The 25991-nt window shown below is 35.3% G+C and overlaps 1 protein-coding gene across 3 annotated transcripts in view; it reads left to right on the top strand.

The window, feature by feature from the left end:
* The window catches only part of BTBD10 (BTB domain containing 10), a 93907-nt gene that overhangs the window by 18141 nt on the left and 49775 nt on the right, over positions 1–25991 (top strand). The window contains exons 1-2 of one of the 3 annotated variants that reach the window (XM_027852671.1): positions 7529–7606; positions 8318–8475. The exons of 1 other annotated variant lie outside the window; for it this stretch is intronic. In XM_027852671.1, the coding sequence (XP_027708472.1) occupies positions 8375–8475 (101 nt within the window). In that variant the 5' untranslated portion in view covers positions 7529–7606; positions 8318–8374. Of the gene's footprint in view, positions 1–7528; positions 7607–8317; positions 8476–25991 lie in introns of those variants that run through there. One more of the 3 variants, XM_027852672.1, reaches the window with a different exon arrangement.

The raw sequence follows: 25991 nt of genomic DNA on the forward strand, positions 1-25991 counted from the left end.
TTATTTTGTCCTTCTTGAGGCACAAGAGATCTTTTAATTTAATATAGCTTTTTTATCTTTTATTTTCTGTAACTCCAAATGGCTAACATTTTCCTTCAATTTCTGAATTACCTATTGAATTTCATAGGGTCTACTTGGTACCTTCATCAATATCTGCTTCAAATGTGGTAATAATTTTGAATATTATATTTGTTTTCTGAAGTTTCTCTAAAATTAAAATTTCTTTTAAAATTTTGTAAAGATGAAAGCTATAGCCATTTCATATTTACAAAGAATATGTAAAAAAAATTAAAAATAGGGTAACATTTCAGAATTTTTACAACTTTTGCTTTCTGTAATATTACCAGGAAGGGAAATACAGGGAAAAAGGTTACTAAACATTGGAAATAGCTGTCATAAGTCTAGCACCTAAAGCTGTACCCTAGGCCAGGGGTGGGGAATCTGTGTGGCCACGAGGCCACATGTGGCCCTCTGGGTCCTCAAGTAAGGCTCTTTGACTGAATCCAAACTTCATAAAACAAATCCCTGTAATAAAAGGATTTGTTTTGTAGAACTTGAACTCAGTCCAAAGGCAGCATCTGAGGACCTAGGCTAGAAGGCCACTGTGTGGTGTCAAGGCTGTAGGTTCCCCACCCCTGCCCTAGGCTATCTCTCAACCTTTTTTATTTTTGTACGTGTGCATGTGCATACCCATTTTGTTTTAAAATTTTAAAGTAAAATTAATTTTCAGTTAACAAAAATCTGTTCTCTCTCCCTGTTGCTTCTATTCCCCATCCTCCAGTTTGAGGAAATTAAAAAACAAACTTGTGACAAGTACACATGATCAAGCAAACAGATTCTCACATTGACTGTGCCAAAAAAAATATGTCTCATTCTGTACCCTGAATCCATTACCTCTTTGTCAGGAGGTGAGTAGTGTACTTCATCATAGATTTTATGGCATCATGATTGATCATTGTGTTGCTCAGAGTTCTTAGATATTTCAAAGTTGTTTGTCTTCAACAGTATTGTTGTTATATAAATTGTTCTCCTGGTTCTGCATTCCTCAGTCTACTCTGTATCAGTTCATGAATGTCTTCTCTGGTTTCTCTGAATCTGTCTTTTTACCCATTTCTTACAACCCATGAACATGTTATGTTCATATAACCATAATTTGTTCAGTCTTTCCTCAATTTGTAGTTCTTTCTAGTTCTTTGTCACCACAAAAAAAGCTGCTACAAATAGTTTTGTACATATGGGTCCCTTTCCTCTTTGATCTTTTTGTAGGTATAAGCATAGTAGTAATATTGCTGAGTCAGATGGCATGAGCAGTTTAATAAATTTTGGGGCATAGTTCCAAATTGCTTTGCAGAATAGCTGAACTAATTCACAGCTTCACCATCAGTACATTAATGTCCTTGCATACTTAGTTTAAAACCATAATTTTTAGTAGTCTTGGCTTTCTAAGAGACAGGTAGGTACAAATGACAGTTATTGGAAATAACACATTTTAGTCTTTTTATCTTTCTTTCTGAAATGCCCATGTGGTCTGTCAAACAGTTATTTCTTTAATAATAAGCTGTTGAAACAATTGCAGTTATGTGTACAGAAAGTAGTGAAAGACCCAGAGACATAAAGTGACATTCCCAAAATCATATAGCTAATAAATGGCAGAATTGGAAGTAGAATGTAGGTCTTTGAACTTTCAAAAGTCCTATGTTCTTTCCATACTGTGTAGTCTGTTATAATAATAATAGTAGTAATAATAATAAACATTTACATAATTCTTTATATTGCAAAGTGAACCTCAGTACCACTCTGTGTGGTAGGTGCTATTATTATTCTGATTTTACAAATAAGGAAACTAAAGCTGAGAAAAGTCAACATAGTTTATAAATATCTGTGGCAGGATTTGAACTCAGGTCTACTGGTTGAGCCACTTAGATCTGTTCTGGTAGATCGGTTATATTTTCCTTTGATCCAACAAAAATAATTTCTATGTTTATAAGATATTAATTTATTATAATAGCTGTTGTAGAAAAAGAAACAAATTTGTTGTTTTTTTTTTTCCTGAAGCCACTCGGAAAGAACAATGAGTCTTGTATGTTGTTGTATGTATGTTGAATTGAATACCGAGTGCTGTGGACTTGGACATTAGGCTGTGGCTCCATGTAGCCCCTGGGTATTTTACCTGTTGAATCTATTGTTGGGATAGACAGGGCCTAATTATGGGGCAAAGGGTTTTGGTGGAGTCGTTGCCTGTGAAAGAGACTTAGGACGTTTTTCAGAAACTCCAACGTCACAACAACAAATCTACACTGGTTGTCCTGTTCTTAGAATTTGGGGAGATAATTTGGAAAAATGTGTCAATGGACTCACCCATCATGTATAATTTATATAAAAGAACTTGTTAGATCACTTTTTCTTGGTGACAGAAATACAGTTACTAAGTTGAATTCTGAGAATTCTGAGAGGTTGATTTAGCATATTTGTATACTTGTTCCTCATCACTTCTTGCTTATGATATTGAGGCAGTGTGATATCGTAACAAGGCTACTTATCTTGGGGTCAGGTTCAAAGGTTGCCTTTGCTCCTTACTCTTGTGTGACCTTGGTCAGTTCCTTAGCCTCTTGGATCCTCAGTTTTTTTCATTTGTAAACGGTTGTTGTGAGGATGAAATAAGAAAATGCATTTAAAGTGCTTTTGCAAAACTTTGAAGCTCTATGAAGATGTCAGATATGTCATTATTATCGTAAGCCACCTAACTCTTAATCTCCCTCCAGTCTCTTCCCACTCTAATCCATCAGTCACAAAGGCACCAACATAATTTTCCTGATGTTTATAATGGCTATCCATTGGCAGTATACTGGATAAACTTCTCTAACCCAGTTATGCCCTCTCCTTCTTCCTCTGTTTTCACATAGGTCCTCAAGATATTAAAACCATATTCCTCCACATCTCTGCCTGTTTGATCTCCCGCAAAGGTCTGACTCAAGTGCCACTTTTTCCAGGAAAACTTTAAAAATACCACTTCCTGTCCACAATTTAGAAGTGATGTCTCCATTCTCAAATTTTCTTTGGCATTTTCCCAGACCTCTCCTCTGTCTTTATCATAGCCCAACTTGTATTATATATGTTTTTGTGTCTTATATACTCCCTCAACCCCCTTTTAAATTGATCTCCTTGGAGTCAAATAGCAGGTCATTTTTTCATCTTTGTAATGCCAGCACACATTGCCACACCTTAAGTAAATAGTAGGTACTTCATAAATATTTGAATTGAACTTCAATGATGTTAGAGTACCATGAATTTAATTTGGGATCAAGAAGGATAATATTGCCATCTTAACTAATATTTATAAGTATTAATTAAGTAAGAATCATCATTTGCTCGTTGGGCCAGTATGTGGTATATATAATGTACATTACCTGATTGGAAAGTAAAAAACATAGTGCTGATTAACCACAAGTCAAAATGCAACAAAACTGATTTTTTAACCTAAAAATCTACTTCAACAAATCTATTTCTCTTTGATAAACAGTGAAGCTTGGCATTGTCCTTGTAGGTGGCTTGTTTTTTAAAATTTTAAACATTTAAATTAGTTTTTTTGGGGGGGGATTGCATTGCGTTTTTAATCATAGCATTTGAAAGTGTAACTTGAGGAACATTTGTCATTTTAATTTTAACTTTATGAATATTTTTCCAAATGTAGAAATCAAGGATTCTTCTTTTAATGCCCTCATGAGTATAAAAGCTTTTTTTCAAATGTGTTTAGGACTTTGTCCATCGAATTTGAAGAATTACTTGTATTTTCAGTGAAGCATCTACAAATGCAATCTGAAACAATGGCTCTAATTTATGTATTCTTAAATCTCTTATGCACAAGTAATAGTTAAGTGTAAAGTTTCTCTTTCTTGTTTTCAAGAATGGTTAGACCAGTTCATAGCTTTTGCACCCTTCTAGCAACATTAGTGATTCTGTTGCTGATGGATGGAGGGCTGGACTTGTAGTCAGAAAGACCTGGCTTTAAATCCTGCCTTTCGTAGATAGCTGTGTGACTCCTAGCAACTTTTCTCAAACTTAGTGTCCTAATTTGCAAAATGGGCATAATAATAGTACCTACCTCCCAGTTGCCATGAAGATAAAATGAGGTATTAGTAAGCACTTTGTAAAACCTTACATTTCTATAGAAATTTTAGCTATTTTTGTTATCTGCTAGTTTTGTGAATGATGTAAAAACTCAGCTGTTTTGATTTGCATCTCTTATTAGTTATTAACAATAGTCTTCCATACAGTTGCTGATAGATTGAAATTCTTATGAAAACTTCATGTCTTTTGACCATTCATTTGTTGGAGAATGGATTATTTTTCTATTTCTGTTAATTCTCCATGTATCTTAAATATAGACTCTTGCCAGAGATATTTAATGCAAAGATGTTTTCTCCCAATTGACAGCTGTCCCTTTTATGCTAGCTGCGTTGATTTTGCTCATACAAACACTTTACAATTTCTGTAATTGAAATAAATTTGTTTTACCTTTTGTACAAGTTGTCTGTGCTTTAAGAACTCTCCATCTAATCATGACTATGAAAGATACTTGATCTTGCTCTAATTTTTTTTATGGCTCAGCCTTCCACGATGAGGGTTTTGTATCCATTTTGAGCTATGTGTTATATATATGTTTTTTTAATACATATGTGCATACATTTATATGCTATATGTTATAACATATTGATATAAACTTATTTTCTGCTGAACTGTTTTCCATTTGTAACAGCAATTCTTGTCAAAGAGTTCTTCCTAATTTATTTTCTTGGGTTTATTTAATGACCTCCAAGTTTAAGGACTCTGTCTAATGAACTGAAAGAACATATTTGCAGCCTTGGAAGTTGTATGTGGACCCTTTTTTCTTATTTCTCTTGGACTGATTGTAACCTAAAACCTTTCCCCTTTCATATGGTTTTTATATTTATTGTTTGGCATGTGTGACCATTTGGAAAGTTTTTTTCCAGTAGAAACAGGATTTCTCATTCTTGCTATAGTTGATGAATTGTCTGTGTGTGACAGGCACTTAAGTTTGAATTACAATTAAGTCATCAGAGATAACACTTTTTATTCCTTCTACTCATTTCTTTCCTGTTCATCTATTTTTATTCCTTTGCTAACTTTATTTTTATATCTATGACATTTAAATGTACCTTATTTCGAATTCTCTTATGTCATACTCTAGGCTTTTTGGTACAGAAGGCCCTGTGTAAATTGAAAACAGCAAAAATAGACATGTAAGTATAGGTGGCCCTTGCTTGCATTGTGGAATAATTTTCAAGGACAATTTGAGGGAAAGAGAATTTCTGTATAGATAATGTATAATGTATCCTTTGACTTCTACTCTAGATTTGAAGATATTTCCTTGTAGAAAAACAATCCTTTGATATGCTAAATTGAAGCCTTTTGGTAAAGAATAAGGGCTACTGTACTTGATCTGCCAGTCTGTCTGGACCTTATTTCCTCATTTATAAAATGAAGGCATTGAATTAAGTGACCTCAGAGTTCTCTTCTAGCTTTAAATCTGTGCTCCTATGGTTATATTAGATGTGCTATTTGATATGCTTTAATGTGTTTGTTGTACTTTCTAAGGTTTATTCTTGGCTTTTGTATCAGTGCAAAACTAGAATGAATGATGCAGTGGGAAGTGCCTTGTGCTGGGAGTTGGTATTCAGTTTTCAACTGCTGTTAAATAGACTGCTGGATGCAAGGTGCTGGGCATTAAAAGACAACCCAGTCCCTTACTTAAAGGAATTTAATCTACCTAAACCTTCCTTCTACTCTTGAACTTGTCATCATTTAAGCTTGTGATATTTAATCACTTCTTTGGGCTTCACTTTCCTCACTACAACTTGGAGTTGTTCTACTCTATTTTAACCTGATGTCTGTACTACCCTACCCGCCAAAGGAGTCTGGATGGATTTCGGGGGGTCCGTGAATGTGGATGGAAAAAATGATATTTATTTTCATTAGGTTCAAAGTAAAATTCAACATTTCATTCAGTTATTTAAAAAAAAATTAACATTCTGAGAAGGGATCTATAGGTTTTGCCGAACTGCCAAAGAGGTGGGGGTGGGGGAGAGATAGAAATAATGACTATATGATCTTTCTCTTCTTCATCAGTGTGTCCAAGATCCCTTCCAGCTCTAAATCTATGATGAATGAATTTATAAATGAAAAGCATATATTAAGTATTTACTATGTTTACTATATTTAATGTTAGCACTATGCTAAGAGATGGAGTTACTAAACAAAAAACAAAGACTCCTGCCCTCAAGAATCTTATATTATGAGAGGCAAACTACATAGTGCCAAAAGGTGATGGGTAGGAAGGGACATTATGGTATAACAAGATGGTAAGTAGTATTGTAGAGAAGTAGATTGATATACCTTATGCAGGGACAGTGGCAGCATTGATTTGATCTTATTCTGTTTCAAGAAATGGATATGTGTGTTGGGGTCAGGGGTACCTGCCATCTATCAGAATTTTTTCCAGGGTAGGAAGGAGGTTGAAAGTTGAGAAGGGAAGAAAAAGGATTGAGAGTAAGGAATGATGCTTATATCAGGTTATTTGTAAAAACTGAGCTGCAGTATCTCTTAGATGCTGTTGCCTAACAGATCATATTCTCCAGTCTGAATATTAATTGGGTCTTTGAGATTTCAAGTTAGATAAAATGAATTAGTGTGATTTACAGAAATATGAAATGAGGGCTACCAGTAAGAGAAATGCTAGACATATAAACTACTCTTACCTTCATAAAAATATGGAAGTATGAAGAATATGCGAAGTATTAATGAAACATTTTGTGGTAATTATGAAAGGGGTATATTTTAGGTTGTTTGAATGACAGCACCACAGATTTTTTGTTTTTGTTACAAATTTGGCCTTTGCTCACATTAAATACAGGAAGTCTTTATTATCTGAGGACTCGTACTGGAAAAGTCCATGTAAAGTGACTCAATTTAGAAAAAGGATCAACATTTCACGCTAAAAGGAAAAAAACCTAAAATTTGATTGGAACTCTTATCTTGGTAAATAAAAATTAAAAATTATGAAAAATAAATTGACTTTATCTTGAGCAAAATTTAGGTTATAATTGCATCTGTATGCTAGAACAAATGGAATGAAGTTTTGATTTTTTATGAATGAGTTTAAATTTTTTTTTGTTGGTAGTATTTCTAATAAAATTATATGATATCATGAAATACCATCTTCCACTTTTGACTTTGGAAGCATGATTGTTTTTGGGAAAATATTTGAGGGTTCCATCAGTTTTCTTCAGGGATTCTCTTAGTCCTTTAATACCCATATCATTCTTTTTTGGAACTCCTGCCTTTGGGTCAACTACTGATTTACAATGAAGACCTTGGTGTTAATGGGCAATTTGAATAGTAGCTAGTGTAAAGCAAGGAGGCAGTTTGATTGGGAATTAATTTTATAATTGGTTCATTAGTGATTTTTTTCATGTTATGTTGATTTTTACTTCCCTTTACAACATCGAAGGGAGACAGTGGATGCAGAACTGATCCTGGATTCACTAAGGGCTGGATTCAAGTGCCACGTCTGACACATACTTAGTGAGTGAGTAGTCTCCCAGTACAGTGCAATGTTCATAAGAGCACGAAGTGGCAGAATTAATGATTTTTCTTGCCAGAGGGAATTTCTTCATTAGGATTTCCTTATATGAATGAAATAATAGGTCCAGACTAAAACAAAATATACCCTCATGAATATTCCTATAATTAGAAACTCAGGTAGCTTCTTTTCTCTGTGTGTATTTTTAGGTGGCCTGTTTTGTTTTTTTTTGGAGGGGGGAGGTCAAATAAACAGAACAAGTTGTAAATCATTTTTTTTAAAGAAGCCTCATACACATTGCAAACATTTTCCCCTTCCAAATTGGGATGTCTGTTTTCATGTTAGATGACATTTACTTATATGAAATCTCATCTTCCAGAAAAAGTTTTTACTGTGTTGATAATGCTACTATTTGAAGGTGTAGAAATAATTAGGTTCTACTAAGTTCATTAAAAGTGTGAGCATGTTTACTAAATGGTACCACATTAAATATGAATAATAAAAGAAAAATTTAGAATTGGGAGCTTAGTGAAAAATCTTCCTTAAATATGATGCATATTTTGTCATACTTTATTATGGTGTATGTATTGGCTTTTATAATCTTGACTGTTGGCCTTTTAAAAACCTACCTAAACTTCTGAAAAGATATTTTAAAATTCTGTTTGTTTTCCTCTTCATGGAATTAGACTTAAAGGTGCACACTACTCTCTTACGTAGGTTGTGGGTGCTACATGTGTGCTTTCAGAGCTGTAGTGTGAGGAAGCTTGAAGTGGGATGGCAGGACGCCTTCATCCTTATGACAGTAACTCCAGTGATCCAGAGAATTGGGATCGGAAATTGCATAATAGACCTTGTAAACTGTATAAACACTCAAGGTAGGTGGAAAACATATACTTCACATATCAAATCTGTGATAAACTGATTATGAAGACTACTGTGTTTGGTTGTAGCATCCTTATTGGAGGAATAGAATGTTACAAATTCAAGGCAAAATAAATGTTTTCATTTAGATAATTTCGGTATTCCTTTTAGGATTTTTGTTTTCCAGTAATGTTAGAAATTACTTAATTGGTTACATGATTGAAAAGTGTGGAGAGCTGGGCTGAATGTCAGGAGTAGGTCATTTAGCTGTTATAAAGTAAGGAGGTTGGAGCAGGTGAGCTCTGAGTTCTGCAATTCAGTTTCATGTTCCCTAGAACTGGACCTTGCACCCCTCTTGTTGGTATAAATGTACTTTCACTAATTAATGCAAGTGCTAAGATGTGGGAGTTAGGGCATTTCAGCTCTGCATTAGTTAGCATTAGCTGTGTGACCTCGGGCATTGCACTTAACCTATCTGGGAACCCTCAGTTCCTTATCTGTAAAATGGAGATAACAATACTTGGTGAGAAAGCAGTCTGTAAGTCTTGAAATATTAGAGATACTTGAAATTAGTAATGAAAAGTCTTTAATATAAGTGATGATTTATAAATCTGAATTTGTATTTGCTCCCTAAGTTTTTTTCAGCCTTCATTGATTTATGTGACATTACACTTTTTATCCTAATTGCAAAAAGATTTTATTGTTGTTGAGAGTGAGCTCCTGGTTTGTTGTTAAATTAAATATGGGATACTTTTTAAAATGCCATCTGAAAATTCTGGGTTTTTTCCCCCTCTTGTTATATGTGTTTTGGTAGAAAGTAAGAATTTTGGTCAAGGCTATTCTTAATTATCAGTCAATAAGTACACTTATAATAATTAAGCACTTGTAATATGTTCTAGTCACTGTGTTAAAGATACAAGAAAAACAAGAGCTTATGTTAAAATATGCAAGAGATTCATCTGCATTAAATAAAAGGTACCTTTTCACCAGCTGTAGCTTATCTGTTCTTAAAAGTGAGCACCTATAGAAGGGAACAGATACCTTCCAGGTATTTGGATTAGAGGCCAAAGAACAGCTGGTTCTCTCGAGCTGGACATTGTACCCCTTCTACGAAGTACAGTTTGAGAGTATGAACTTTTTGTGGCCTCCATATCATTGCTCACTCACACATAACCTTTAGTCTACTTTCATTTTAACTAAAATATATTTTGGCTTTCCTTAATCAGAAATTTAATTGAGAAACAATGTGATATGGTGGAAACAACACTCAGTTTAGAGACAGAAGTCCCTTCTCTGCCATTTAATTCTTTTTTTTTTTGACTTGTGTGCAAGTCATTTAATTTCTTGAAGCATGTTTTCTCTATCCACTATGCCATCTAGTTACCCTTGTTTGGCACATTGTAAGTGCTATATAAATATTGTTATTATTATTATGGGGGTTATTAGCATTAAAAAATAAATCAATTAGCTCTTCATAATAAAGGATGTGACACAAATTACACAGTGCTTTTTATAGTATGGAGGAACAGTGTAATACAGTAGATAGAGAGCCACACCTTGAAATTAGGAAGATGTGTCTTTAGGTCCTGCTTCAGACACATGTGCTATCTCTGTTTTTCTGGGCAAGTCAGTGTTCTGCTGCTTACCTGTATTGGTAGAAGAAATTTCTTTACCTGAGAGTTCCCTGTACCAGTGAAATCAGAGGTCCAAACTACCCTTTGTTTAGTTTTTTGACTTGTTTAACTTTGGAAAAATATAATTAAAGATGTGTAATTTTGATATTATTTTATTAAAGCAGGCATTCAAGGTTGATTAAAAATGATATGTAGAAAGTTAAGGAAAACATCAACTTGTTCCATTTCTTTTTCTAATAGACTACTGAATATTAGTATTGAAGTGTCTTCATAAAACAATATTGAATAAATACTGAAATAATACAAATTAACAGTTGAGGCTTGGTGTGATTTGCTAAAAATAAGTGATATTTAATCTGAAATACGAAATTGTGATAAATAGCATATTAGGGTATTATTTATTGATTATTTTTAATTATTTGAGGATCACCTTCTAAACCTGTGAAAACTACTTTCAAGGAAATGGGCCACTTTCCAAGTCTGGGAGGGTCTCACCCTAAGATATAGTTGTTGTCATGTGTTTATTTATTTTAGTGTTCATTTGAGGCTGTTTTTCTTAAGAAATGCTAGGACTAGAGAAGGTATGTTTCTTTTGTTTTATTCTTGTAAAGTAGGGGTGCTTTCAGTCCATGGCAAATAGTTTTGCTTTAATATGTATTTTTCAATAAACTTAAAATGGGCTGAAATTGAGAATTACGGAGTTTATTAGCACACCAGAGAAGCTTAGTAATCAATACATAACAAAGGAATGTGAGGTTTCAAGTTTTTGTGTCCATTATAACTGCTTCCTTTTCCCATTCTGGGATCTATAACTGATGCTTGTTTCTTCTTTGAATATATTTCACTAAATCTAGGACTATATTTGTGTCATCTTATGGGCACACTTCCCGTTTCTCCTCTTTCTTTCTACTGTTATGTAGAATTCTCTGTGATACAGAATTGTATACTTTTTAAAGCTCAGTAAAGACAGCAGTGAAAACAAAAAGCCATTCATTTGGTTTATAAAATATATTTGCATATAATTCAATTCACCAAGCATTTATTAAGCACTTACTATGTGCAAAGAGTATAGGAACATTTTAAAATTGCTGGTCTCACATTAATGTCATCACATACCATGACTATTCCCAGTATTTATGCCAGGAGACTTTTATGTCCTGTTGTTTTTAGGCAGCCAGGGCAGTGTTTTAGAGATTGGGTTGTTTGCTTAAAGGGCATGAAAGAAAAACAGGAGTTCACCATTAAATGACAAATGTTTGGCTAAAAACTTCTCTCATGTAGCCTAACTGTACAGAGTTTAGCACCAGTACTGGAGGTTTGTGCCAGAAGAATAACAGTTGAATTTGGGGACTTTATCATACCAGACAAAACCTTAGGACAACATATTTTGCTACTTTAAAAATTGTTATTTTAAATGAGGTAAAACAGATTGTTCTATGGACACTTCATTTAAGACCAGAATTATATACAGCCATATAGTCTTTTAATATTGCCCAATGCCTCTTTTTTCTTTCTTGTTTATCTCAATGGCTTTGCCTGAAGCTGTTAGCAGTAAAACCCCTTGGAAAACCTAGTTAATGCTTGTGTGCTTGTTTTGGAAATGATGAGGAAGGGGAAAAGTTGGAAATCAATGTCCCTTCTTGAAGGGATTCTGGCAAAGATTTCAGGTAGAAGTAAGGATAGTGGCATGATAGCAAGGGAGTAGTCCTGGGGCTCATGAGAAAGAAGAAATTGGGAGAACTCTTCTGGAATTGATATATTTGGAGGCTTAACACTGGTAAGAGGTTCCATATATCAATCATTATGTTATTTTGGGCTGTCCTGAGTGATACACTCCTAAAAAAAATCTCTAACTCAAGATTCAGTGGTAGTTAATTATGCTAAATTTTTATTAAAATAGCATATTTTTGTAGAAAATGGATAATTCATTACTTATGTTTTAAATGCTTTCAGAACTTTACAAGGTTGGTGCAAGACTACTCTTTAGCCAGTTTTGCCATTTTATTCAGTTATTTTTCAGTTTATGTCTAACTCTTTGTGACCCCATTCAGGGTTTTCTTGGCAAAGATACTGGAGTAGTTTGTCATTTCCTTCCCCAGCTCATTTTACGGATAAGGAAATTAAGGCAGACAAAGTTAAGTGACTTGCATATGGTCAAACAGCTAGTGGTAAGTGTCTGAGGTCAGATTTGAACTCAAGAGAGAGAAGACTTCCTGACTCCAAGACAGGCACTCTATCCATTGTGCCACTTCGTTACCCTTTGCTACTTATTGACTGTCTGACTTAGCACCAGCCAGTCATCTCTTGGGGGCCTTAGTTTTCTGCTGCATAAATTATATACAGAAGATTGGGTGATCTTAAAGTCTCCCTCCTAACCCCAGGTTTTATGACCTAGTGGATCAGAGGAACATTTGTATCTAGGAAGGGGAAAATAAACAACTATCAGCATTTCAAACAAATGTCACTGAGTTATTGTAGATTGTAGTCAAGTAACACCTGTTCTTATAAACATGGTATTTGTTTTTGTAAACATTAATTTGAAAATAATTTTAAAAAGAAAATTTACCTGTGATATATAAGTAAAATGGGCTGGAAAATGTACAAACCTAGGGGACAAGAGAGAAATCTAGTATAAGTTTACAGCCATGAGCTGACTAGAATGTTTGCAGTAATAATGAAGATTCAAGGAACATGTCAGGAAGATGAATCCTTCCCTTGCTTTATTTTTTTTTCTGATGGCCAGTGATTTTTTTTGGCTTAGGTAGTTAGGAGGATGGTATTGTTACTGAGAGAAATGAAATAATTCACAGAATTTTAGAGTTGGAAGATAGTTCAGAAGGCATGTAGTTTAACCTCAGTAGGATTTCTCTCTACAACATCACAGAATCATACACTTGCAAGGATCTTAGAGACCATCTAGTCAAACTCACACTTAACCAAGAGTTTCCCCTATAACATCCCTGACTCCTCATCATCTAATCTTTGCCTGAAAACCTCTGGTAAGGTCTGGCTTGCATCTACTGTATCATGAATTATTCTATTCCACCTTTATGTCTAAATTTGAATTTTTTGTAACTTCTACTTATTATTTCTAGTTCTGCCTTTTGTGTAGCCTTCATATACATTTTGGGGCCACCACATGTCCTGACAAAACAGTGTTCTTTAACCAATCCTTATATGCCCTGGACTCAAGGCCCTTTCCCATCCTGATTGTCTTCTTTTGTATGCTCTCCAGTTTATCAGTATCCTTAGTAAAATGTGGTGCTCAGAACTAAGTACAGTACTTCAGTGTGGTCTGAGTCAACCCCTGTTTGAAAACCTCAAGTGATATTGAACCCCCACCTCTTGGAGCAGCCTGTTCCACTTTTCAGAAGCTTTAATGATTGGGAAGTTTTTTCTTCAAGGAACAGAATTCTGTCTTTATGTAACTGCCACTTCTAGCCACGGTCAAGCAGAAAAAGTGTGATTTTTCTACATTGTAGTTCTCCAAATACAGGAAACGAGGTATCAGATAAGTTTTTTCTTTGCCCTCAAGACTGCCCTCTGACTACCCCTTTATTTATCCAGATTTATCTTTGCACTTAGCAACAGATATAATAGGATGACACCTCCATTCCTCCTACAATTGTCTCCTAATTTTTCAGTACTGATAACTGGTGCCTAGGTCTAATGGTAGTATTCAACATATGATCTGTCCAGAGCTAAGTGCAGTGGGACTATCTCATTCTTTCTTCAGAACTTTATTCCTTCATTAATGTGTATTAGTTTATTTTAGTACTCTTCCCACCTCCCAATTCATTGTGCACCCACAATAAATTCCACAATTGAATTTTACAAACATTAAGCATTAGGCCCTTTGCTAGACATTAGGTTGACAAAGATGAAAACCAGGGGTTCTTGCCATACTGGGATATATGTGACATATGCGTAGATAAGTAGACTGTAATAAGGTCCTGAAGAGATCCACTTAAAGTGCTATAAACAAATTTGAAAGTGAGAGAGCTCTGAGCTGGGGGTGGTGGGGAAGAGGGGGCAGCTGTATATTAGGGAAGAATCCTTAGGGAGGTTTTTGTAGGGAAGGTTGCCCTTGAGTTTGAGCTTTGAAGATAAAGATTCTGAGTTGTGGTTTTGAAGGAGTGCGGTCACTCATGGGGATGACTTAAGTGAACTTTTGCACAAGTATCAGTTTGGGGAATAGTTTAGTTTGACCAGAATACAGTGTAACAAAAGCTTAGTGAAATTTGAAGCTGTAATAACTTGAGAAGTATGAGTGTTAAAAATTTACAAAAACAATATTTGAAAAGTTATTCAAATTTCAAAAATGTTTCTTATTATAATTTAACGTAGCCACTGTCTGTCAGTTTTTGAACTTTGTAAAAACTTTCATCAGCTCTTGCTTAATGACTGAAAGGATTATGTTAGTAATCTTAGCTTTAAGATCATCCAGAGAATGAAGTTTTGATACATACATGCCTGTGCTGATACGACCCCCTAAGAAAAAGTGTAATGAAGGTAGATCAGATGACCAAAGTGGCCAAGCAAGAGGACCTCTTCTACTAATCTACTGTTGTGAGAAACTGTTGTACATGCAGTGCATAATGACAGGGTGCCCTGTCTTGTTAAAATGAAAATGAAAAAAAAAAGTGCTATTCAGAATTCACAAAACTAAATGTAAAAGAAATTTAAACAATTAAAGCCTTTATATGGTGTTTTTGTAAGGATATAGAATTTATATTTCTGAGGTTATTAAAGTTTAAAGCTGCACTAAGACCTTTGAGACTCCCTGTATGGAGAGGGAAATAACATGAAGTGAGTCTGAAGAAGTGGCTGTTATCCTTGCTAAGGTCAGCCTCTCTGCATTTACTCTTGAACTCATTTCCTCCAGCAAATTGCTTTCACAGTCATCCCATTTCTCTCTCAATTCTTCAGTCTTTTCCTATATACTGGTCCCTTTCCTTTTGCCTACAAATAGGTCTAAGTTCCCCATCGTTATCTCTCTCTTGGCCTTCCCATTCCTCCAAGTTATTGTACTAAATTTCTTTTTCTTTAATAGTCAAACTCTTTTAGGGTGTGTGGGGGCGGGGTACAAACTATCTGTCCTCCTATTTTTCTCCCTTCTCTCAAATTACTATATGATCTCTTAGTTGCCAAATCTGGTGTCCTTTTCTCAGTCTTTATCCTTCTTGACTTTTTTGGAGCACTTGACATTGTTGATTACCCTTTTCTCTCTGGGTTTTCCTGACACTGCAACTCTCTTTATTCTGTTCTTCTTAGTTTCCTTTGTTGGATCATTTTTCATGTTGTGTCCCCTAATGGTATATATTTCAATCAAACAATAAGCATTTATTAAAGCATTTGCTATGTATTAAGTACTGTGCTAGGTACATGAGACAATTTCTGTCCTCAGGGAGCTTAGATTCTGTCAAAGAGAGACTATACACCTATAAGCAAATACACTCTACCAGGTGAGTGAGAGGTGAAGTTGGTACAATGTGTATATATATTGTGGGGATCAGGAAAGGCTTCCTATTCCAAGGTTTTGTCTCACGCCCTCTTCTCTGCTCCATTCTCGAATCTTCAACTGCCTGTTGTTCATCTCAGACTGGATGTCCTGTAGACATTTTAAACTTAGCATGTCTCAAACTGAACTCATTATTGCCTTCCCACACTTGCCTTCCCTTTACTTGATTGTCCAATGGTTTCTTCTTCTCAGATCAAATACACACTTTTATGTTAGACATTTAAAGTCCATTAACATTATGACTCCAATCTACTTTCTCAAAATTTATATACATTTTGCCATTTATCCACTCTTTGGTTCAGCCAAAGTGGTCTTTTTACTGTTTCTCACATACAACATTCCATCTCCTTTCTTCACAAGGCTCTTTTCTCTGCTTAGAATATAGTTCCTCTTCATTTCTACCTCTTAAAATCTCAAGTTTCTTTCAGAAGTTTAGCTTAATTGCTATTTTCTAGGTAGGAGGAGAACCAACAGATCAGTGTCATTAAAACCATGGGAAATTAAAGTACCCTGGAAGTGGTTGTGTTCCAACAGGACTGAAAAAGGGCCTTAATATTCAATAGTCATTGATTGGTGGTGATTTTTTGAGAGAGTACTTTGAATAAAAGGATGGGATTGGAAGTTAGATTGCAAGAGGTTGAAAAATAAATGTGTGGTGAAAAGCACAGTTGTTTGGAACTGTACTCCAAAAATAACTGCATATCTTTTAACCACCACTAGGATTCTGTTCCTGGAGGTCAAAATCAGAGGTATAGGACCTATATGTGTAAGAAGATTTATAGCAGCACTTTTTATTGTAGCAAATATTTGAAAACAAAGTTGGTGCCCATCAGTTGGAGAATGATTGAATGAATGAGCATATTGTGGTGTTATTAATATAATGTAATTCACCATAAGAATGATGAATTTAGAGAAAACTCAGAAAACTTGTTTCAACCCATGCAGAGTGAAATGAGCAGAAAAAGAACAATTTACAGGATTACCGACATAATGTAAAGGAATACAACTTTGAAAGACTACAGAACTGTGATCATTCACCAATCATGATTTCAGAAGACTGATAGAAGCACTTCCAGCTCTTGGTAGAGAAGTGATAGATGAAGAGAGAGTTGGGTCCTTTTTTCATTGTTTGGCCTGCTACTTGTTTTTGTATGGCCCTGAAACTAGAAGTGGATTTTATATCTTCAAATATAATAAAATCTTATTTGAAAATGTGAAAGACATTTTAAGCTAATGGGCCTATGTAAGAATAGAATAGCTGGTCTACAGTTTGCTGACCCCTGGACTAGAGGTATAGAATGAGATGTGTTTTTTTGGATGTGACCACTATGTTGAAGTGTTTTGCTTGACTATACTTAATTTGTTCCAGGGGAGCGGTTCAATGAGACTGTGAGTTTGAGTTATTCAGTAAGTAGTATTGAGTATTTACTAAGATGGAGAGTTGATAAATACAAATTTAATAATACAAAAATTCATACGGAAGCACATAATGATTTTATTACTGTGATTAAAACACACTTAAAAAACTTGTACATAACAAGATTGTGGTTTCTTATAATCAATAGCCAGAAGACATTATAGATCATTGAATTCAACCCCCCCCTCATTTTATACATGATGAAACTGAGGCACAGAATGGTTACTTGCTCATGGTCAGTGATAGAGGTAGTTAAGTGTCTGAGGTGAAGGTTTGAACCCAGGTCTTCATAACTACAAATTCATCACACTCTTCACTGTTCCATGTATGTAATATACTCTTTTTTTGGCCCTTTCCTTATTGAAATGTTCATTTTTTTATTTAAGCTCACAATAAAGAAAACTCTAAAAACGGTTTTTAAAAATGGGTGTTGAGACAGTTAAGTGCAGGTATTTTTTCTTAGAAGTTTAGCAATGAAGGGAAAGGGAGGATAAATAGGCAGCTAAAGTGGAGGCACAAGCAAGTGAAATTTTTTCATGGTTTTCAGAGACAAGAGATATGAGTATGTTTTTGTAAGCGGTGAGGAAAGGAGTCATTAGATAAGGAGAGGTGGAAAATAGGAATAGGAGGGAAGGAATGACTTGTAGTAGAGGTGGCAGGGTATTGCTGGTCAAGTCAGATTCAGACCAGTCTGGTAGTTCAGGTTTAAGATTGAGATGAAGTGAGAAATTTTAGAACATTTAACAGTTTAAAAAACAAAAAGGTTTACTGAGCCAGAGCAGAGGAAAGATATTCAGCAGGGACACATTAAATTCAGCTTCACTACCTCAGTAGTATTGGCCATGCTTATCTGTGTTTCAGAAGCCTGAGGGAAGAGCTGATGACTGTGGTGCTGCTTTCTTATACTTAGGCCTGTGGGAAGCTACACCAGCACCCCAAGTTTTATTCCTCTAAGCCATTTACTGTAAGTCTTGAGGATGTTTTTTTTTTTAGTTACCTTTTAAGGATAAATTAGCCCAGCCTATACCAGATATTGCTTCTACCATAGGAGAACCAAGGGCGCAAATGGAAGGGTTAGTCTTGGCAAGGCTGTACTCTGACACTGGAGTAGAGAAGAGTATGGGTATGAATAACATATGGAGAAATTTTTGAGGTATGGAGGAGGTGATATAAAAGATCTCTTGATAGATTTCCCAAGTCTTCTCAGTAAATTAGGCAGGGTTATTATTTTAGAGAGAATGAGATAGAGGTAGAGTTGGGGGCTCAGCCACTGTTGAGGATTTGTAGGGTTTAAACACAGAAAGGACAAGAGGGTTAGGGATCAAAGGTGAAGGAAAACAGTTTCTTAAGTTGTCTTAAGACTCTGAAGAGGATGGAAATGGAAAAGAGAGGGAGGCCAGATCTTTTTTTTCATGCAGACTATTCTATCCATTCTTGTCTATGCCTATATTATGTCATAATCGTTTTATTTTTTGAATCCAGGTGTAGAAGGTGAAATTAAAAAAAAAATTTCTTAATTCGAAATTTAAACAGCATTTGCTTACACAACAGCAGAATAAAAGAAAGGATTCTCTAGAAATTATGAATTTTCATTTAATATTATTTGCTTTTTTAAAAGCATATAATTCAACATATAACTTTTTTTTTACATCATTGTTCCTGAGACCCCTCCCCCACTTCCTGTAACCCCTCATTCCCCATTAAAAACTGAAAGGGGAAGAAAGCACCCTTGTGAAAAATAAAGCATAGTCAAGCAAAATAAATTCACACGGTAGCCATGTCCAAAAGTGTATGACTTTTTTCCTGCACTTTTTGTGTATCTCCTGTTGGAAGGCGGGTAACATGCTTCATTATAGATTCTCTGGAGACAATTATTGCATTGGTCAGAAGTCTTACGTCTTTTAAAGTTGTTTTTCTTTACAATATTGCTGTTCATGTGTAAATTCTTCTCTTGGTTCTACTCACTTTATTCTGTGTCAGTTCATACTATCCAGGATTCTCTGAAATCATCTTTTTTATCATTTCTTATAGCACAATAATATTTCATTATTTTGTTCAGCCATATCCCAGTTCAGCCCCACCCCACCTCCCTACATCAAAGTCAGAAAAATTGTATTGTTTGCTGCTGTCCTCCTTTCCTTATTTCTGCTCCCCTGCCTTGAGTTTGATTTATTTTTATCCCAGATTCCTCTCTCTCCCTCTCTCTGTATTTTTAACTTTCCTTCCTCCATTTGAGATGACTGAGATTTATCTGATGCTCGCATTGCTCATTCTGTCTTCCGTGTTTGTATGCACTTATGTACCCCAGTTATAAGAAATAACAAAATTTTACCTCCTGTTTCCTTCTTTCTCCACATAATGTATTCCTCCTTTCTGTTTCTGCTATTCAAGCCCTCAAAACAAGCAACCTACCCCCAGCTCCTCTGTTTTTCTTATTTAACACCCTCGGATATCTTTTGAAGTTCTGAAGGGGCACTTGTTACTTTCCCCCTTAATAGAATGGAGGCACTGTATCATCATCTAGCTCCTTTCAGTTTCTCAAATAGATTTACCTTTCTAGATTTCTCTGGACTCCAGTGTTTATATTTTGGAGTTCCTAGTTAGTTCTAGTCTTTTAATCAGAAATGCTTTAATGTTCTCTGTGTCACTGAAGGTCCGTGTCTTCCACTGTAGGATTGTTCTCAGCTTTTCAGGGTAAGCTATTCTTGATTGTAAGCCTATATCTTTTGTCATTTGGAATATTGTATTCCAATATCTCTCCTTTATGCCAGATCTTAATGTGGTCCTTACTGTAGTTGTTTGGTACTTGAACTACTACTTTTTGGATGCTTCAGGTATTTTTTTCTTTGATGTGGAAACTCTCAATTTTGGCTATGACATTTCTGGGACTTTAACGTTTGGAGTTTCTTTCAAGAAGTGATCAGTGGGGGGCAGTTAGGTGGCGCAGTGGATAGAGCACTGGCCCTAAAGTCAGGAGGACCTGAGTTCAAATCTGGCCTCAGACCAAACACTTGACATGTACTAGCTCTGTGACCTTGGGCAAGTCACTTAACCCTGATTGCCTCACTTAAAAAAAAAAAAAAGTGATCAGTGGATTCTTTTGATCTTCACTTTGCCTACTTGTTTTTGTACACATGCGCATGTACACATGCACACACATACACACACACACAGAAACAGGCTCTTTTTTCCATCATGATTTTTAGAGACTTCTATAGTTCTTTTTTTTTTTTAATTTTTAGGCAGTTGGGGTTACGTGACTTGCCCAGGGTCACACAGTAAGTGTCAAATGTTTGGTCTGAGGCCGGATTTGAACTCAGGTGCTCCTGACTCCAAGGCTGGTGCTCTATCCACGAGGCTTCTATAGTTCTTAAATGCTCTCTTGATGTATTTTCCAGGCTTAGAAATATTTTGTATTAGGTAGTTTATATTTTCTTGTATTTTTCCTTTTTCTTTTTTTTTTTTTTTTTTGGCTCTTCGGTGAGGCAATTGGGGTTAACTGACTTGCCCAGGGTCACACAGCTAAGTAAGTGTCAAATGTCTGAGGCCAGATTTGAACTCAGGTCCTTTTGACTCCAAGGCTGAAGCTCTAACACTGTACCACATAACTGTCCCTAGTTTTTTCAGTCTTTTAAATTTGTTCTAATATTTCTTGTTGGCTTTTGGAGTTATTGATTTTTTTTTTTGGTCTAATCTGATTTTCTGGGAGTCTATTTCTTGGGTAAAGTTTACTACTTTTCTCTTCCAAATAGTTTTTCTTCCTTCCAATTCTTTCCTCCATAAGCATTATTTCATTTTTTTATCTCTTGCTTCATTTCTTTTAGGTATTCATATAGTCCTTGTAGGAAACCCATATTTTCCTTTTAGTCTCTGCTTACGGTTTTGGCGTTACTTGTTTCTTTGGGGAATCTCTAGATTTGCAGTAATTTTTGATGCTGGTCAGTGTTTTCTTTGTTTACTCATTTCTTCAACTTTAATTCCCAAATTGGGGCTTTGTGCCTTGCCTCGGCTCTGCCACCTGCTATGTTTTCGAATATATTGAGGTTTTTGGTCTCATGCTGGGTCTTCTGGGTTCCTGCACTGAACTTGTCTTCTCTTCAGCACCCTCCCTGGTATCTCAGGATGATGGAAAGTTAGGTTCCTTAAAGCCCCTCAACAACTGGGTTGACCTTGGCGGAGTGCTACTGCTTGGGACACCAAAAAAAATCTCACCCTTGAGTTTTCTGACCATTCTGGGCCTTTTTTTGTTTTGTTTTTTTCTTTTTTTTTCTTTAAGTGAGGTAATTGGGGTTAAGTGACTTGCCCAGAGTCATGCAGCTAGGATGTGTTATGTGTCTGAGGATGGATTTGAACTCAGTTCCTCCTGACTCCAGGGCCGGTGCTCTATCCACTATGCCACCTAGCTGCCCCATTCTGGGCCGTTTTTGTGGGGCCTTCCTCCTGCATTTGTACACAGAGCCTTCTGTTTCTCTGACTAGTCTCTGGTCAAGCTGGGAGGCTGGTGCTGGCTTTGCTGCTGTTCCTTTTCCTTTGCTCTTGGACTTCTGGCTGACTTTTTTGGTAGTTTTGGGGTTGAAAAAGTTACTTTAGTTTTACATTAGATTTCTTTATTGCTATTTGGTCTGATGAAAACTTTAGAGTTTTGTTGAAATAGATATGCAGGAGCTGGGCAGTTTGCCTTTCATTCAGTCATCCTTCTTGGATGTAAGTAGAAAGGGAAATTTAATAGACATACATGTGATCTTATTTTTTATTTAACTCATTGTTCTTTTGTGTAGAGACTTTTAATTTCTGACTGTCATCATCATTGCTCACATTCACATCGCATATTAAAGTTTCCAAACAACCCTATGAAGCAAGTATTATTTAATGCCGTTTTATAAATGAGAAAACTAAGGTCTTGAATACTTAAATGATTTGCCTAAAGTCATACCTTTGCCAAGTAAACATTTGATGTAATAAGCTCATTTTTTCTGACTTCCCATTGCTCTTCTGTGCCGTGCCATGTCTTCCATTATACTTATTATCCCTCTTTGCTTTCTTATCTGAAAATTCTGATAAGCATCCAGTTAAGCTTTCATTCAAATCATTGGTCAAAGTTTTGAAAAGACTTAATGACAGATTCCTGGAGCAGGCCACTAGAGATCTCCTCTACTTCGTCAATAATGATTACTCTTTGGGTCTGGTAACTGAACTAATTCCCAATTTACCTAACTATATTGTCATCTAGTGCACTTTGAGTCTTCTTCATGAGTGTTTGATGAGAGATTTTGTCAAGGACCTTGCTGAAATCAAGATAAAATAAGTTAAACTATTTTCTTGACAAGCCAGTCTGGTAATTTCATTAAAAAAAAAAAAGGAAATGCCATTAGTTTGGTATGACTTCTTTGGTGAAACCATCTTGACCCTTTATTGAGAAAAGGATTTTGTTTTACTAATGAGCCCTTACAATGTTGTAAGGCCCTGTTGTGAGTTCTAATATTATGCTACGTATGTGTGTATGTACATAAATAGGCTTATTTTAAGGGGAAAAATTTAAAGTTGTCAAACTTGCAAAATTATCTAATAACACAACTCAACATAGTTCCTTTCATATATTAAGCACTCAGTAATATAGCTTACATTTATATCATACTCTGTAATTTAGAGTGATTTACTTGGATTACCTCACTTGATTCTCACAACCCTGGGAAGAAACCAAAAATTAGGGGAAGGGGAAAGACATTCTTGCATAAACATCATCAAAATATTACATTTTAAAGACCTAACTTACAAAAGTATATCTGTTATTTGTTAATTGACTTTCCCAGGTTCAGATAACTAGTAAATGAAACAATTCTTTCTACTGTTTCATGCTTCCTCATGTTGAATGAAAATATGTAGACATAGAGATGGGCATATTCTCTTCCTGCCTTTCTTACACCTTATTTTCCTTTCTACATACTGCACAATCCAGGGACACTGGCCTCCTTGCTGTTCTTTGAAGAAGACATTCTCCATCTCCCAGCTGTTAGTGTTTTTGCTACCTGTCCTTCATATTCGACTAATGCTCTTTCTCCTTGTTTCTGTCTCCCTTGGCTTCTTGTAAGTCTCAGTGGAAGCCTGATCTTCTGCAAGATCCTTTCAAAGTTCTCCTTAGTCATGGTGCCCTTCCTCTGAGACTACCCTCAATTTATCCTGGATTTAGCTTGTTTGTGTCTGGTTGTTTTCATGTTGTCTCTCCCGTTAGACTCTGAGCTCCTTGAGAACAGGGGCTGGTTTTTTTTGGGGCAGGGGGGAAGGCGAGCAGCCTTCTTTCTGTTTCCAGTGCTTACAGTTCCTGGTATAGTGGAGGTGTTTCATAAATGCCAGTTCACACACACACACACTTCAATCATGATATAAACTCTTAGGTGTGTGTATATGTGTGTGTGTCTGTGTATTTCCAGCTCTACTCCATACTAATTGTGTGACTTAACCTTACTGAAGCTAATTTTCCTCATCTATAAAAGGGAGATGATAATATTTGTAGTCCAAGTATTATCCAAGTAGTTCAAGAAGTAGATAAAATTAAGTCCAAGGTATTAGAAAATGAAGTAATATATGTAAAATACTTTGTAAATGATATGTATAAATATGATCTCTTTTAGAAAGTATGTGTGATATATCATGATGTGTTATTAGAAATGTAATAGAAAATACATAACAAATGCTGTGTATTAGATCTGATTTTTTGGGCTACAATTGATGTGATATATTAAGAAAGAGAGCCTTGAAACTAATAAAATTTTAGAATATGTTTTGACTAGGGTTTAGGGTTTTTTTTTCCCTTTTACATAGAGGTTTGATAATTTACCCACATTTTAGATGGCATTTTTGCTAACAAGCTCCTAATTCCTTTTCTGAAGTTAGCCAAAATTGTAGCTGTCTTCTCTAAGTTGTAGGTCAGAGAAAGGCTCTTTGCTTTAAAAAAAAAAAAATTGAATTTCATTCTGTATGATAAAAATTAAATGCCTGAAGCAATCAACTATGGACTAGAGGTACTTTGGAGGATCATCACTGTATCAAACTCAAATCTGCAGCCTGCTCAAGTTACCAAAGATACATGCATCATACACTCAATATGAGACTTTGCCGCAAGGTTTCACTCCCACATGGGGAGCGCATGCTCTGTTCTTCATCTGGGCCTGAATGAAGACTGAGCTGTCCATTTACTTTATAAATTACAGACTGTAGTCTCCACAGCGGTTTAGAAAATAAGAAAGTTTTGTTTCTTTGAAGAGTAGTACTTAGTTTCTTAAAATCAAATAGCATTTCTTGAACTTTATTCTTTGGTCTTAAATTCAAATGAATCTTTACTGTCTCGAAGGACCACAAAATAAAAGGTAAAAAAATGTGATGAGAAAAGAAGTTTGCTGTATTATTTTCAATTGGCTTTCCCCGCTTTTACTGAAACCTGGAAGGCTGGCAAGGTTAGAATTAGCTTTACAGATGGCATTTGGCAGTGTACCACTAAGCTCTCTTCTCTCAGCCTTCCTTCTCCTGTCTGTCAATTACAATAGCCAATGGCTGTTCGGAGATGGAGAAATGGACCGACCACAGCTCATACGATGCTGTTAGGTTAGAGACGTCAGTGCTGCACTACCCACGGCTGAGTCAGTGACTGTGAGAAAATGAACTGAATATCTAGAGGGGGGTTGCATCTCTGAACATTAAGCAGCCTAAATAACTGCAACAGGATTATTGCACTTAGAAGGCAGAGAAGCAGGAGAAAAGCTAGAGGAGTTGGGTGTATGTGAGAGTAATAGGATTATTTTTGAATGGTTCAAAGGAATCTTGAGAAGATAATGGAAATATCAAGTGTGCTAAACTTTGCTAGTAATGCTCAAGGATGCTGACCTGGCTTTCACTGCTGCATTGTTTGAAAGAGCAGAGCTCCTTTGTGCTCTGATTTCAAAATTTTTTCCTTGCTTTTGTGTGTCTGCCTTGGCATGTTCAACAGGAAGGTGTGTATTCATTTATTTATTACAAGATAGTGTCTGGGGTTTAATAAGAGATAAACGGGAAAATGCTTGGGCCCCTGCTCCCCTTCCCCCCCTCATTTTGATTACTTAAATCTTTGGATGCTAAAGGTCATTCATTCTCTCTCACTTTAGTGACAGATTATTTTAAAATAAGTAGCATGTGTTTTTTTTTTTATTCTTTTGTGTTTATAGGTGGCTTTTTGTTTAGAAACCTACTGGAATCTTCCTGTAACTTGAGACTGTATTAGGTCTGGTAGTTTTTCTTTAAATGAGTATCATCAAAAATTATTTAAGAAAAAATTAATTTGGAATTTATTTGTTTTTGCTTCATTTTTTAAAAAATTGAATCCAAGGTGAGAAAATAAACGAAATCATTTTTAAAGAGCAAGAAGTTAAATATTCCTTTTAAAAAAGCATTTTGAATCAGTACAACCAACTATTGGTTAAAATAATGCTGTGATTCATTAAAGAATAGAAATTGTTGATCAAATGATTTGGTGATTGTTGATTTGAAACAAAAAGTAATCTATATGTAATTTTTCTTTAAAAGATGGTACAAATTGAGTTTATTTCCAAGATTGTCAATATAGTATTTTCAAATGAGACGAATTGTGTTACTTTCATGTGTTTTTGTTTTAATAGACTGAAAGAAAATTGCTTAATTCAGAAACCAATATAATTTAAAACTTTTTGGCTTATGTTAACCTCTTCTTTGCTTTCTCTCATCCTTCTCTGTTATTTCTTCTCTCAGTGAATACTATTATCTGATTATTAATGTTGAAAGGACTTCTTTGAATATGTCATATTTACTTTAAATTTTTTATTTAAATTTTGTATACTTGAATAATGGATAAAAGATGGACTATCTTCATTTCCCTCCTAAAAATTTGAAGGTTTCTATTAATATCATGTTAATTTACTATTTAGGTTTGTGTCTTCTAGTGTCACCTGATTT

Source organism: Vombatus ursinus, unplaced genomic scaffold, assembly GCF_900497805.2.
Source record: "Vombatus ursinus unplaced genomic scaffold, bare-nosed wombat genome assembly UNPS02009770.1, whole genome shotgun sequence".
Lineage (NCBI taxonomy): Eukaryota > Metazoa > Chordata > Mammalia > Diprotodontia > Vombatidae > Vombatus > Vombatus ursinus.